The sequence below is a fragment of the Medicago sativa genome, chromosome 6, assembly GCF_051527215.1.
Source record: "Medicago sativa cultivar Bolivia chromosome 6, Bolivia_mono, whole genome shotgun sequence".
Lineage (NCBI taxonomy): Eukaryota > Viridiplantae > Streptophyta > Magnoliopsida > Fabales > Fabaceae > Medicago > Medicago sativa.
The window spans coordinates 83408301-83423626 of record NC_140754.1 but is presented as its reverse complement, the minus strand read 5'-3'; the positions used below and the strand labels follow the sequence as shown (position 1 = coordinate 83423626).

The window sequence follows — 15326 nt, the reverse complement described above, 5'->3', positions numbered from 1 at the left end:
ATTGGAAACTGAAAGTGACATTCATTTTGAAACAAATTTTTTTGGCTAAAGCGATACTCATTTTGAAACGGAGGGAGTATAAAACTTTTGAATAAATAATTGTGTTTTCCAAGAAAAAGTTACTACTATTAGCTGTTTTAACATGTGCAATGTTGCACATTAGACAAACCTTTAGATAATTGGATATTCCATAATAAATATATGAGCCAATGTGTCATGTAAATAATAAATACTTCAACTAAAATAAAAGAACAAAAAAAAAACTAGTTATTGTGAGCATGCCTATTTGTCTCTTTTCTTTTACTACACTTTTTGTGTGTATACATGTTCGCATCATTTTTTGGTACTATTGATGTACTATGAACTCTTTAAAGTCCAAACTCTTTTGCTTGTAGGTGCCCATCATCATTATTTCTTTTATTATCATAATCATGATGCATGGGAAGAAACATGTGTAGAGGAAGAAGTTAATTTAATACGATCAATTTTATGATGCATAAAATGAGATAATTCTTGCATCATATATAAGTTTAATTTTAGGGTTTTTCTATCATGTGCAAATTTACACATGTTAAGAAATTTAAAATAGTAACTTTGCATTGAAACTTGTATATTTTGTATTAAATTTATAACATTTTGATAATTGATTGTTGATTTTCAATAAAAACTTGCTAATTTTAGTTGCTTTAACTTGTGCAATGTTGCACATGTAAGACAAACCCTTAATTTTATCATTGAATTAATAAGTCATACTATTAAGGCAAAGCATGATGTGATTTATTGGTTTAACGGTGAAAAATAAATTTGTATATAGTGAAACAATAATTTATTTATACACACATTAGACAAAATCATATAATGATACTCCATATATCCTTGTTTAAAATATTCTCTGACACTTTTCATGAATAACAATTGAGAAAAGAGTAATGTTTTTCCTTCAAAAAAGAGAGTAATGTTTTGTGAATACTCCAATTTTTCACCCTCTCTCCATGTTTTGTTTCTTAGAGGATGTAAATTTGGGTTCTATCCAAAATGTCGAATGAATGGATGGAAGTGTTTACCAAATTACTCTTAAGAAAATTTAATTAAATGATTAACGTGTATATTTTTTACTGTTACGAAAAAAAACCAATAATATGTGTATATAATTCTTAATACATTCAATATTAACATTTCATATTTCAATAAAAATTGATAATACTAATATTGAATGCATTTTCTCCTCAAAAAACAAATGATGAATGTATTTTAAAATTAATAATATTAACAGAATAAACAAATGTTTTGGGTTTTATAATTAGAGACCCATATCCCTAAAAAAAAAAAAAAAATTAGAGACCCATAGAGTAGGACATAATTGAATCCATGTTAGTAGATCAACCGACAATATAGCTAATACATAGTATATTAAATGGCTATGGTCATTGTGAACAAATTAGAAATGTTAGCTAGGTTGTGTAGTATTCCCCAACTGCATGCATGTTTCTGGTTATATATAATGTAATAATATATGCATGAAAATGTTTCAAACGTACAAATTAAAGCACAATTTGTTGTCAAGAGCTATAACAGCTACTCCACAACTACCTTTTTATGTTGCACTTTAAACTGCAAGGTTGTCATACATCTGTGAGAATCAGAGTGAAGTCGACCAATTAATTGGTTGAATCACCAAAACTAGGTTTTTGTAGAAGAATGTTTTATGATAAATTGTAAAATATTATTTTTTTACCTTTTGTTCATTATTTTATTGTGATAAATTCTTGAACCTTTACTTTATATACTTGCTAAAAAATTCTCTTATATATTGGACATATAAATATAAAAGTATGAAGTAAATGTCTTCTATGTTTCACAAGAAATTAAGTAAGTTTTTTTTTTTCCTCTCTCTCAATAATGATTTAAGAGTTTTTGTAGTTACTCACTACAAAATGACAATATTGTTCTTAAGTAGATTATGTAAACTAATTTTACGCGTACTTACTTAAACTGAATTTAAGTTAACTTCAACCTTTAACCTTTAAATGAATGTTTACTTAAATTTAGTTAACATTAACACATGGTGCACCATCAAATGCCCGTAGCTTGTAGAGTATATAACATATCATCACGTTGAAAAACAAGAAAAAAATATAAACTCGACATCATTGAAAAAAAAATCATTTACCTATATGGAATAGACTATAGATGAAAGACGTTTTGATTCACTCTTTAATCTTTCATTGCGATTGATTGAATATCTATGATTGTTTGTAAGTGAAAAAATGTGAAAGTTTAGAGTAACAATGAATCAAGGTTTTGAGAAAATATATATCAAAAGGGTAATTTTGGCATTATTGTAAAATTTTAAATAAATTTAGGTGTAATCAGAAATATTTGAGTGTAAAAAGAAGCGCTTGAGATGGCTTCAAGCATGAGCCTGTGCACGAGATGTGATGGACCAAAACTAGGCCTAAGGAATCTAATACGAAAAATACTTTTAGAACCCCAACTAATGTTTCCTATACCCCAAATCATTTTTTTTTTACAATTTTGACCATCTCCGGATCACTCAATTCAGACGAAGATTTTCCCGGAATTGAGCAGTCCGGATGTGTAAGATTTTTGAAAATTTGTTATCATTACTTTGAAAGATTCTAAACATGCATAATAGATCCTTAGATTCATGATGACTTTTAGAGATACTTCACCTTTAAACTCCATTCCTTTAACTCCTTCAATTTTTTCAACCCTACCCAACTTCGAGCATCACAAAATTTGTTATCATTTAATTTGAAAGGGCAATCATCCGAAAAACAAAGGTAGTATAACTACTTTCAGATTTCTATCTTCATAAAATATATTATATCCATCAAGCTTATGATAAATTATAGGCTAAATTACACCGAATGTCTTTAAGTCTGAGCTTTGTATCAAACTTAAAGGACGATCAAAATAACTTAAACGATCAATCTGTTACAAACCTCAAACTTAAAAACTTATGTGTGACCAAAATAAGTTAAATGATCAATCTGTTACAAACCTCAAACTTAAATGACCCCAATGTAGTTTAACCTAGATTATAGTTACCTACAATGTTTTGATTATTCAGGTTTATTGGATTTCAATTTTCTCTTCTCGGTTCCCTAACCAAACAACATATCACGATTTTAAAAATTGAGCACCCATTTCTAACAAAATATTACAAACTACTAACATTTTCCATTTTTTTTTTTTTTAAAACTAAGGGCTTGTTTGTTTTTGTTTTGATTGTTTAGTTGTCAAAAACTAATTTTAAATCAATTTTCAAAAACTGTTTTAATGAAGAAACATTAAAAAAATTGTATTTGATACTCATTTTTAAAAACTGTTTTAGAGATGAGAATATGAGCACACTTGCATATTGAAGTTTTTGAACTAAAACTCTTTTAAACTAAATAGGAGTTTTTGTTTTTATTTAACCAAACAATTGAGTTCAAGTAGTTAATGTGTTTCACCAAACACGAATCATTCAACAGAACTCGAGTTCGATTTCAAGACGAAACAATTTTTAGTTAGGCTTTCCTTATCTCGTGGCCATACTCCAGATTATTAGGGTCTCTTTCTTCTAAGAAACGGAGGGTTAACACCAAAGAAAATGAATATGAGTTTTTTTATAACCAACTCAAATATACCCTAAAACTTTCCTTTGGAATTGCATACAGCAATAGCGTTTTCTCGATAGTAAGTTTAGAGATGAGCAATCCAAATAACGAAATAGCATTTCTTGTTGGTATTTAACATATTGATTAAGGAATGTCACTTATTTTACAAGTCCAAATTGCAATAATGTAGGAAATAAGTGACTTTTACAGAACATTTCCTTCAAAATCTTCACACATACCGCTCAACATTAGCTAAGATTGATATAAAACATAAACAGCACTTCAATATTCAATATTTGTCTCCTTATCAATAAAAGAACAGTTGAAAAACAAAATAAATTAATCAAAAGATGGTAGTTACTTTGTCTCCATTCATGATTATGAAAAACAAAATTCTATACCATATAAGTGTATTTAATTATAAAGGGTAACAAATAGTAGTTTTAGGTGCAAGTACGAAAATGAAGTAGAATACAACAACAATACAAATACAAATTTATACAATCTTTAGTCACAAAATTAGGCTGATGGTTATCTAAAACTTTCACCACCTACTTGTGACAGTTTCCTAATCCCTATAGGTTATACATACAATTCTTAGTGCATCATAGAAACAGCCTCTTGCACAAGAGGCTGTGAAACATGCACAAAATGCTCAGCTTCTCTCTCCACTTGCTCCCAACATTTATTGGCACTTTTCCCTTCTTTCATCTTCTTCACAAATGCAACAAACTTTCTCCAATTATCAGGTTGAAACAAATCTTGGTTCATCCTAAGGTATGTGAATGCACACATCTCTGTCTCATCCGAGTTACCCTCGACATTCAACGCGGACGCCTTTAATATCTGTTCATGTGCATGTTCATCATACCGTGGCAAAGCATTTTCCCCGGCTAGATGAACCTGTGCTTTCTGGGTAGCTAAAGCCACTTGATTCACGAGCTTCTCCGGTGCACATTGTGCATCCTGAGGCTGCTCGTGATCACGCATCTCAATACATGTGAAGTTGAAAATAGCACCGTGTCTCGCCAACATTTGAGCGATTGGAAGGTAGCCATCGCGGTTACGGGTGTTGTAATACCCTGCTGTTAGTTCCGGAGCATGAGACCTTGTACCGTAGTGCCAATGAATACCGGCAACTTTCACGGATATCTTAACTCCAGTGTTGTCAAAGATTGATTTTGCTGATGTGAGAATCCTCTCACCATGGTTCAACAGCATTTGAGAGTACCATGTGAGGAAAAATTCACCGTATTCGCTGTCCCAGCCTCCACCTTCTTTGCGGAAAAAGTTAGTGTCTTCTGGCCAGTTGTTGTACTCGCCTGCATCAGTAGGTCCCGTGCTTCCCCATTCTGACTTATTAGCAGCATCAGCTGCAGCTTGTAAGCTACTCAACATATACTGCATTGAAGTAAAACTAAAAATATGAGAAACACAAAGCAATGTAACAATTAAAAACAACTACAAAAGAAAGAGTTCAAAAGGATGAGGGAAAAATATACATGTATAAATGTATATACCTTATCATAGCATTGGAAAGCACCAATTCCTGGAAATTTCCATGTTCCATTTTGCTCTGGGTATGATGGGTAACGTAGCTCACCAGCTGGTCCCATTCCAACTTGGATTTCCTGAATTGTGATGGTGATAGAACATCAAGTAAGGAACAATACATAGTATAAAAAAACAGCACCATGATATAAAAAACATTAAGTGTATGTTGACTTCAAAATTGATTCTAACTTAAAGTTAGGATTCATCGCTTTTGACTCTAGATGAAATCACATCGATTCAAGTGCATGTTTAGAATCACATTGAGTTTAATTAAATCACAAATGGCAAAGTAATTTTGGTTAAACACAAAAAATATAGCTTTTGTCAAATCATGATACCAAATTCATCGTCATTTCAAATATGCACTAGCCAAATTGATTTCATAGATTTCATTTTCAATGTACAATTACAAAAATACCATCTTGTTTTACTTTGTTTTCTATTTCTAAATTTGCAGGTTAATAAATAGTAAAAACAGGTTAATAAATAGTAAAAACAACGTATAATGGTAAAATGAATTGGAGAAAATATTTACCACAATGGTGTCACCAAGAAGGTGTTTGAAATTGTCCCTGAAAGCACGCATGAAATCAGAATAACATTGAACTGGACTTCTGCCCTTGAGTACAGGCAAAGTATCACATCCAAGTGACAAATATTCAAAATTTCTTCTTCCCCATTGATCAGTATATGCAAGATCAGGATCTTTCTCCATCTCTTCTACAGCCCATTTAGGCAAAGGAATACTGTCACACAACAATAATTGGTAAGCCCATAAATGAAAAGAGTTTAAACGAAAGAGACTAAAACGAAAAGTTGGTATATTTATAGGGACCAAAAACATATTTAACCCTAAATAAATTTAGACAGAAGAAAGAGTTTAAATTTAATCTCGTCTGATATAAAATGTTCATTAAAGTTAATGTTTCTTTAGTTAATAAAATTTTCTCTTCTCCATCTTTTTTTAATTGATTTTTTTGCACAAATTGATTCAAATTCAAACATAAGAGTCATAAAGTCTAACTAAACAAATCACAAAACAAATTGATATTGATATATTGGGTCCACTAATCTCAACATAGCTACTCCACTTTTGTGGCGATGTTGATGTGATTCATGTGAATTGGTTTTGGTCTGCCCTTACGTAAAGGGCCTACTTTTCCATCATGAAACCAAACTTTTTCACTACATACCACAAATAAAAATAAGACTCATTGCATACCTTACACGCCTTTTTTTCTTCTTTTGAAGAAATTAACACGTTTCTTTAACAATAATTTAGACAATTTTGTACACAAATAGTGACTTTAATTTTTTAAGATAGATAGACGAAATAACAAATAACCATTTAAACTCATTAACACATACAAGTGAAGGAGTTAGGGTTCAAACCCCGATCACGTTGTTCGGCCTAGCAATTTCAATATTTTGTCAGTTGAACTAGAACTTGTAAACACACCAATAGTAACTTTATGAAACTGATTTGAATTTTCATATACATCAATATAAATTATGATTTTTGAAAATATCAGAAATAATTTTATCACTAGTGTAAAAAGAATGTCAAAATACTACAATGAATAAAAAATGTGAAATGAAATGTAGTCTTTTAAAATACAGCAATTTTCAAAATTCAATTCCAAGTTCCAACTACTTTTTCTTAGTGAAGTCTTTTCCCTTCAAAAGAAAAGCAAAACCAAGTTAAGAAGCAATATGCAAAAAATAAAATAAACAAAACCAAGTCCAACCCCAAAACACATGGCAAGCTCATCTTCACATAAAACCACACACATTAAAAACATTTTTAGCCTTAAACTCACATCACATTAGACTAATGTATAAAAAACTATATTAGCATAAAAAAAAAAATTTTTGTTGGTGGCCGGGGTTTGAACCCCGAACCTTGCATATATTATGCATTGTCCATACCAATTGAGTTAAGCTCACGAGGACAGCATACGAAAAAGAGGAGTGTTATTTGAATATCCTTTAATTGACAACTTATGGGGACAACCATAATTTATAAAGAAAGAATACGTATTGGCACGAAAAACAAAGCAATAGAGAGATAAAGTAAAAAATAATGTGAGTATGAGAGAGAAAGTTGTAGCAAAAGTTGTCACAAAATGGATGTTTAAATATCATTTCTCTTATACTCCCTCCGGTCATTATTATAAGCAAATTCCACATACATCATTTATTGAATGAATCTAAAAAGTCAAAATTTGCTTATAATAGTGACCGGAGGGAGTACCAAAAACCTTTCCCGGGCTGGAATACGGCATCAAAAATGTTTTCATTAAAATAATTTTCTGTTGACAACTATCTAATTAAAATATCTTAAGAACTAAAATACAAACTAGTTGCATTGGGTTGCCAAATTGGTAGTATTAAATTGGCTCCTATGTGTCTAAAACATTTTTTTTAAGAGAAATGTTAAAAACACTCTTTCAAAACTCACATAAATTTCACCAAATATAAAAGAAACTAGTGTCTAAGACTTTCCTTATAACACTCTCTTTCTACAACACTATTTTTGTATTCAATTTTGAATGGTCAAAATTGATTCTAAAAATTGTAAAATTGATCGTATCGTATTTGGCTAACTCTAGAGATTGTACTAAATAAATTCTTATGAATGTATAACCAAAAATACTCAAACTCAAATTAAATTTAAAAAAATTAAGTTTTAAACATTTAGTTGTGAATTCTTAATTAGGATTTTGTAAAGGCACAATTTTATTTTGATAAACAAAATGGGTGTAAAACTTTTTACATAGTCCACAAATCATAATCACAATTTAAATTAACGCCTTAAATCAAATTTGTGTGATTTTAGAAGCAATTATTGCTAAAGTCAAACAACAATTTTATATGTAATTATGATTTAAGTCAAATATTTTCAATGTTACTATGGTTATAATTGAGTGACAATATAAAATTCTCATTAATGCCTTAAAATTAAAAATAATAAATCAAATGAATATACATTAATGAGTCCTACAAACAAATTTTATACAAAAATTATCAAATTACAAATTTCAGAAAAAATTATTACATTATAGTCACAAAACGTATAAGGTGGACTATGTTATATTTAATTCTAAGATATTTTCATGATAAAATATAATTAAGTAGAGTTCTCTCTACTATATTCTCTGAACATGTTTGCTAACCTCATCTTAGCCATTATCAATTAAACTAATAATTTAAATACAATTATCATCCACTAGCATAGTAAGCAAATATTAATTATTAAATAAATTAAATAATACTACCTCCGTCCTGGTATAATTGACCTACTTTGGTTTTATAATTGACCTACTTTGGTTTTTCACACAGATTAAGAAAAGTGTATAAATAAAGGGGAAAGTGAAATATATTGTATTGGGAATGATAAAAGTAATATTATTTAGTGTTATATTGTATTGGGAATAATGAAAGTTGTATTAAAATTGAAATGGGCCAGTTATTTTGGAACACTTTTTTTTAAAAAATGGGTCAGTTATTCCGGGAAGGAGGGATTAACAATTATGATTATTTTAATTCTAAAAGAGGATGAAGAGAGAGAGACTCACGTGACGGAATCACCAACGTTACCACCACATTGATGAAAAGACATAACCGCCTGAACTTTAAGCCCATGTTTCTTCGCCATTTCCATAAGCTCCATATACCCACCCCAATTATACTCACCTGGCTTCTCCCTCTCCACCAATCCCCACCACACATCCATCATAACCCCTTCCACTCCAGCACTCTTCAACGCCGCCATCGCCGCATTCACCGCCTTCTTCCTATTCACACCATTCCCCATCGTCACACTATCTAACGGCATCATCACATACACCGGGACTCCATTCTTCTCTTTCTTCGTCTTTCCTCCAGCTACAAACTCATTCTCCACCACATCCTTCGTTAATGCTTCACAAGCCGATGTCAGATCTGGTCTGATTCCGGTACCGCCTAGTACCGGTGATCTACACGGACTCATCGGCGGTGATAATCCGTTTTCTATAATATCTGATCGTGTTACTTGACAACGTAGATTCGTTGCTGGTGTTTTCCATACTGCTGCTGCGTTCATGGAAGCCGTTGTTGGCTCTGTTGATGTTGATTCAATCGGTAACGGTGTTCCGACGAGACTACCAATCTGAGTCATGTTCAACGCCATAAACTGGAAAGAATTGGAAGAAAGTGTATTGCAGAGAACTTGAAAGAATTTGACAAAAGTGTATGAAAATTGTTTAGTGTTGTTTTACTTTGCTGGACACGGATGATATTAGAAATGAAAAGAAAGAGATGGAAATGAGATTTTATAAAGAGGAGGAGGGAGGTTGAGGATAAGATAAAAATATTAATATTTTTGATTTGACCGTTGGTTATGTGACACGTGTAAGAGTGTTGCGTGGAGGAATGATGGACGGTAGAGTACAGGAACGGTGGAGATGGTGTGATTGGTTGAAGGAATGAACAGTGAGATTTGGGTTACGCGTGAAGATACCAGAAAATGCGATGCGGAAAAATTGGTGAATTTGTGAAAAAGTGACACGTGTTGGAAAGTGATGGATCACGTGTCGTGACGGTGGTTTTGGATTGTGTGTGAGAGAGATAAGGGAAGAGAGAAAGATTGAGGGAAGTTTCATGTGAGATTGAGGGTTTTGCGCGTGTACTGATGATGAACCAGTAGAAATAGAAAGAAGGGAAGGTGACATCTTTTTCTAGGTTTTTGTTCATTTAACATGCTTGGATTTTTTTGAAAGAAAAAACATGATTTTGGATTTTTCTTCACTTATATGTCGACACAAAATTTTGATATCTTATGTTCGAAATTTATCTATTTTTTTTTAGATAAATGTAATAATATTATTTAAATGATGAGATATTTTATGATTTGTTTCTGAATATATCTTCCTTCATTCCAATTTTAAGTGAGTCATCTATTAGGAAAAAACGTGTAAGTGAATAGAAAGAAAAATGGTTTTTGACTGTTGTCGCGTCATTTTTCGGAGATCAAGGCTATTTGATTAGCTTATTGACTCACTTTTATTTCACGACTTTGAAAAAATTTATTTAAATTGGGGGTCCGGGGGTTGGTTACATAAAGGGAAGGTGTTAGCACCCTTTATGTCCGTAGTACTCTACGGGAACCTTTTAGTTTTAGTTAAATAATGTGCTATAACTTGCTTATTTTGAAAAAAGAATTTTAAGTGATTAAAAAAAGGAAGACCTAATTATCTACATTTTATTGATTTGGAAGAACAAAGTCCTCTGCCTACGTACCCGTGAGGGATCAAAATCACGTAGTTCGTGGTTGAAAAACTGACGTTTGATTGGTTGTGTGTTTTTTATTAGTTTGAAAAAGGTTTTAAAATGGAAAAGCCAAGCGGCAAAGATGAATTTGTTTGTGTTTTTTAATGTTAGAAAATGAACTCAAAATAAATTAAATTGATTGACATTTGATTAAGAAAATAAATAAAAAGGGACGTCACTTGATTTAAGATCAAGGTTTGTTTTAAAAAATATTTTTGTGTTGTTTTTGTTGTTTTTTGAATGATAAACTAACGGAGCATAAAATATAAACACGTAGGTACCTTATAGTAGCGTTGGACCACCACAAGGACCATTAACCTAATCTAGCAAGAGATATGGAGGCATACACACACGCACGCACCCATGCACCTAAACTATTACAAAAAGCCTAGTTACATTCTAGGGTCTGCGATAAAATAAATAAATTACATTTAAAGCCTATATTTACATTCTAAATTACGTGCAAGAAACGAAAATAAATAAATGAATAAGTTACATAAAAGACCTATATACATACATTCTAAAATCCATGCCATAAAATAAATGACTAAGGAAAATAGATATACGAATAAAATACAAAATAAATGAACCTTAATCCTAAAATATGCATGAGAATAAATAATAATAAAAAACAAAAAATATGATGCTGAAGAAAAGAAAAAGAATGCGTGAAAGAACTAAAAGAATGCAGCAGAGGGGGGTTTAAACAGTAATAAAGGGGTGTGCAGAGAATAAAAATAAATAAATTGGGTTTAAAGGACAAACAGAGGCGCATGTGGGCCTCAGGGTTTGGCCGGTTCACAAGAGAACCGGGTCGGTTCACAAGCGAACCGGGTCAATGGATCGGTTCATTCTATATAGGCTGTAGCTTCTCTCCAATTCCCACTTCTCAATTTTTTCTCTCACTACCTCCCTACAGAATGAAAAAAGCTCTCTATCACATGTTCTACTTCTTCTCAACAAGAAATTGCTCTTTCTTTTCCTTGATAAGTCAGACACGCTCTCCCTATATTGCTTCTTCTTTCTCGGTCCTCCTATAAGGCTCTCAAGCTCTCTGTTCTTTCATTCATGAGTCTACCGGCAAGAGTGGCGGCGGCCGGCCGTTAGGAACAGCGGCGCTGCCGTAACCAACACCCACAAACTCTTTTTTATTACTTTGATTTCCTACTTCTACTCTAATCCTCTTCTTCCTCTATTCTAACCTTAAATGTTCAAAAGGGAACTAAGTACGACCCTAGATTTAGAAAAAAAATAACAAGCGAAAGAAAAAAAATAATGATTTACCTGTGTTCGACTGTTTTGAAACGACTTGGGTGATCTCGGATTCGAGATTGGCCGGCTGTTTGCGCGATGGTGCGGTCCGTCGCCGTTGTTGATGCGTTTGAGGGCTGTATCGGTCTGCTACGCGTTGTGTTTGAAGCAGCTTGGATTCTGAGCGCGATTCTGGCTTCTCTTCTCTGCTGGTTTTGGCGTGCGTCTCTCTGCAATTTTCTGTCTGTTTGACTCTGTGTGTAGGTTTAGTATTTATAGTGTGAGGATTGTGGGTTTGGGTTTGTTCAAAACCTGCAGAAAGAATGGTGACTTGGGGAGGAGAAAACGAGAATGTTGTTGCTGGGTTGATGAGGATGAAAAAAAATGAATGAATTTGGACGTGGATTCGGATTCGGATGAAACAGAATGCAAGAGCGTGACAGGCTGTAGGCATGAACTTGGACTTCTTTTTTTGAAACAATTTTAGACTTATCAAATAAAAAATGAAAGATAAATATGCATTTTTTGGATTTTATCAAATAACGAAAAAGAAATAATGAAAGTGATAATAAGAAAATAAAAATGACTATGCAGATTTTTTTTTGGGTTTCTATCAAATGAACAAATAAACAAAATAAAAATAATAATGGGAATAAGAAAATTAAAAATAGAAGGATAAATACGCATATTTACAAATGGACCTTTTGGACTTATCTAAAATGAAATAAATAAAAAAAAGACTAAACTAAGAAATTAAAATTAAATGATTTAAAAAAAAGAATAAAAGATGGAAATTTTAACTAAAAAACGGAAATAAAAATTATGAGAGAAGAGGGTCCGACTCGGAATAAAAATGATTTTTTTTCGAGAAGTCGAAGACTTAATCAGGGTTAAACGACGCGTGTCAGTGATATCTTAGGTCAAAAATTGGGGTATGACAGATGCCCCTATTTAAGTTTCTTCGTCCGGAGATTTGAAGATGGAATCTTTAATTCGATCGGAGCGAAGAGACTTAAATACAAAGTGCACCAATTTTGGACCTAAGATGCTATGAATGCTCGTGAAATGCTTAAATGAATGCAGGACGACAAAGTTGACTCGACTGAGACGAGAAACAACGACGGGATACCCAAATTCATTGACGAATGGGATCCGACTCCGCCGGGGGAATGTAGTTTCACTGGGGAAAATGATTGTCTACTATCGTATTGATGGTTGTGTGAAGACAAAAAAACCTTTAGCGACATCTCTGGAACAGCTAACGCTGGGGATGACACTTTTGAAATTGATTAGTGACATCTCTTGAACTGATAAACTGGGGACGACATCATTGAGGAAATAGAATGTGATTTCAAACTGTTCATTGGTGGGAAATGACCGTTTGAAACATGATGAAAACGTAAACTCAAGCGGTCTGTTGTTTAGGACTGACAGCTTGAAACAAGGCAAAAAGTAGACTCAAGCGGTCCGTTGTTTAGGACTTGCCACTCGAAACAAGATAAAGGTAAAGTCAAGCTGTCCGTTGTTTAGGACTTGCCACTTGAAACAAGATAAAAGGTAGACTCAAGCTGTCCGTTGTTTAGGACTTGCCACTTGAAACAAGACAAAGATAGACTCAAGCTGTCCGTTGTTTAGGACTCGCCACTTGAAACAAGATAAGGATAGACTCAAGCTGTCCGTTGTTTAGGACTCGCCACTTGAAACAAGATAAAAGGTAGACTCAAGCTGTCCGTTGTTTTGGACTCGCCACTTGAAACAAGACAAAGATAGACTCAAGCTGTCCGTTGTTTAGGACTCGCCACTTGAAACAAGATAAGGATAGACTCAAGCTGTCCGTTGTTTAGGACTCGCCACTTGAAACAAGACAAAGATAGACTCAAGCTGTCCGTTGTTTAGGACTCGCCACTTGAAACAAGATAAGGATAGACTCAAGCTGTCCGTTGTTTAGGACTCGCCACTTGAAACAAGATAAAAGGTAGACTCAAGCTGTCCGTTGTTTTGGACTCGCCACTTGAAACAAGATAAAAGGTAGACTCAAGCTGTCCGTTGTTTTGGACTTGCCACTTGAAACAAGACAAAGATAGACTCAAGCTGTCCGTTGTTTAGGACTCGCCACTTGAAACAAGATAAGGATAGACTCAAGCTGTCCGTTGTTTAGGACTCGCCACTTGAAACAAGATAAAATGTAAACTCAAGCTGTCCGTTGTTTAGGACTCGCCACTTGAAACAAGACAAAGTGTAGACTCAAGCTATCCGTTGTTTAGGACTTGCCACTTGAAACTGACGAGTGACATCTCTTGACCAGACACACTGGGGATGACACTTTTGATGATGAGAAGGTAAATGTCAGACGTTTATGCGTGGGAACTTGCGGCTTGACACAATGATAGGTAGAGACCAAATTGAAAAGACATGACTGAAACAAGATTTTGGTGACCAATGCAATCATGTATGAATTGATATTGCGTATATGATATGTATGAATGTATGAATAAGTGAAAGTATTTATGTATGAATGTATGACTGTATGGATGTATGAATGTAACTTGTATGATTGTATGAACTGTATATGACAGACGACTCGATGAAACGAGACAGGACTGGTAAGGTGGGAAGTGGACCAACATTGCAGTACTGAACACTCGGCAAACTTCCTTGGAGGTGACCTCATCGGGGACAAATCGAGCCGTTGATGGGATGAATCCTGGCACAAGGTGGCAACTGATGTCTCCTGGGGATAGAGCCTATTGTTAACCAAAAATCTGGAGGAAGTCGCCATTTGTAAACCAACACAGAATGCTCTTCCTTAGTTGTCGTGCCCTTTCTTGATTTGTCCGTTTCTTTTGTTTTTATTATTTTTTATTATATTTTTTTTTTATATTTTTTTTTTTGAATCCCTAACTTTTGCCTGGATCGCCCTTTCGGGTTTTCAATCCACCGGGAATACATTCTTTTTTTTGTGCCCCTAATTTTTGCCTGGACCGCCCTTTCGGGTTTTCAGTCCACCGGGGCGCTCTCTATTGCCTAAGCCGCCTTTTCAGGTTTTCGACTTAACGAGCTCTTTTTTTTTTTTTTTGTTAGCTTCCTACAGTGTTTAGCCATGTTTGTTCAATAGGGCTTAACCACCTTTGAGGAGAATGTTGATGCGCCCTTCCTTCACTCTCGAGCTTTATAATGTACTTATTCGTTTATGCCTTTTAGAGATGTGAAAAAGTTTTAAGAATTTTGCTTCAAAATATTATCATCAAAGAAAATAGAAGAAAATTTTGGAAAACGAAATAAATGAGAATTCCAAGTAAAAGGGCACAGGCTCAAATTTTATTGATTGAATGGTGGCCAGCCAAGGGCGAGACTCCATAGATCCTTTACAAAATTTTGAAAAATGGTAATTTAAAATGGAGAGGTACTTTGAAAACCCTAAATTTCTAACAACTTTGAATTCCGCTGCTTTTAATGCTTCAGATTGGAGATTCTTTGATAGCAAGTATGTCTCAAGTGGATTGTGCCAGACTGGATGCAGTTACTTTGTCTTTTCTTTTTATCCTTAATTTTTGCATAGACCGCCCTTTCGGGTTTTCAGCC

At 33.4% G+C, this 15326-nt stretch overlaps 1 protein-coding gene across 1 annotated transcript; it reads right to left on the bottom strand.

The window, feature by feature from the left end:
* Positions 1-4004: 4004 nt before the first annotated feature.
* Positions 4005-9470, bottom strand: LOC146917463 (beta-amylase 1). Its single transcript, XM_085719294.1, has 4 exons — positions 8759-9470; positions 5716-5926; positions 5147-5257; positions 4005-5027 (listed from the first exon to the last, which is right to left on the bottom strand). The coding sequence occupies exons 1-4, from the start codon at positions 9352-9354 to the stop codon at positions 4224-4226; spliced, it is 1722 nt and encodes a 573-aa protein (XP_085575420.1). The 5' UTR covers positions 9355-9470; the 3' UTR covers positions 4005-4223.
* Between the last annotated feature and the right edge of the window lie 5856 nt (positions 9471-15326).

What these genes read in the sequence shown, in the direction of transcription:
- LOC146917463 (XM_085719294.1), bottom strand. Translation starts at nt 9,354, where the DNA reads ATGGCGTTGAACATGACTCAGATTGGTAGTCTCGTCGGAACACCGTTA. An exon ending in AACGTTGGTGATTCCGTCAC is followed by an intron (nt 5,927 to 8,758) that starts GTGAGTCTCTCT and finishes GTTGTGTGACAG; the next exon opens with TATTCCTTTGCCTAAATGGG. An exon ending in TTCTTGGTGACACCATTGTG is followed by an intron (nt 5,258 to 5,715) that starts GTAAATATTTTC and finishes ATCACAATTCAG; the next exon opens with GAAATCCAAGTTGGAATGGG.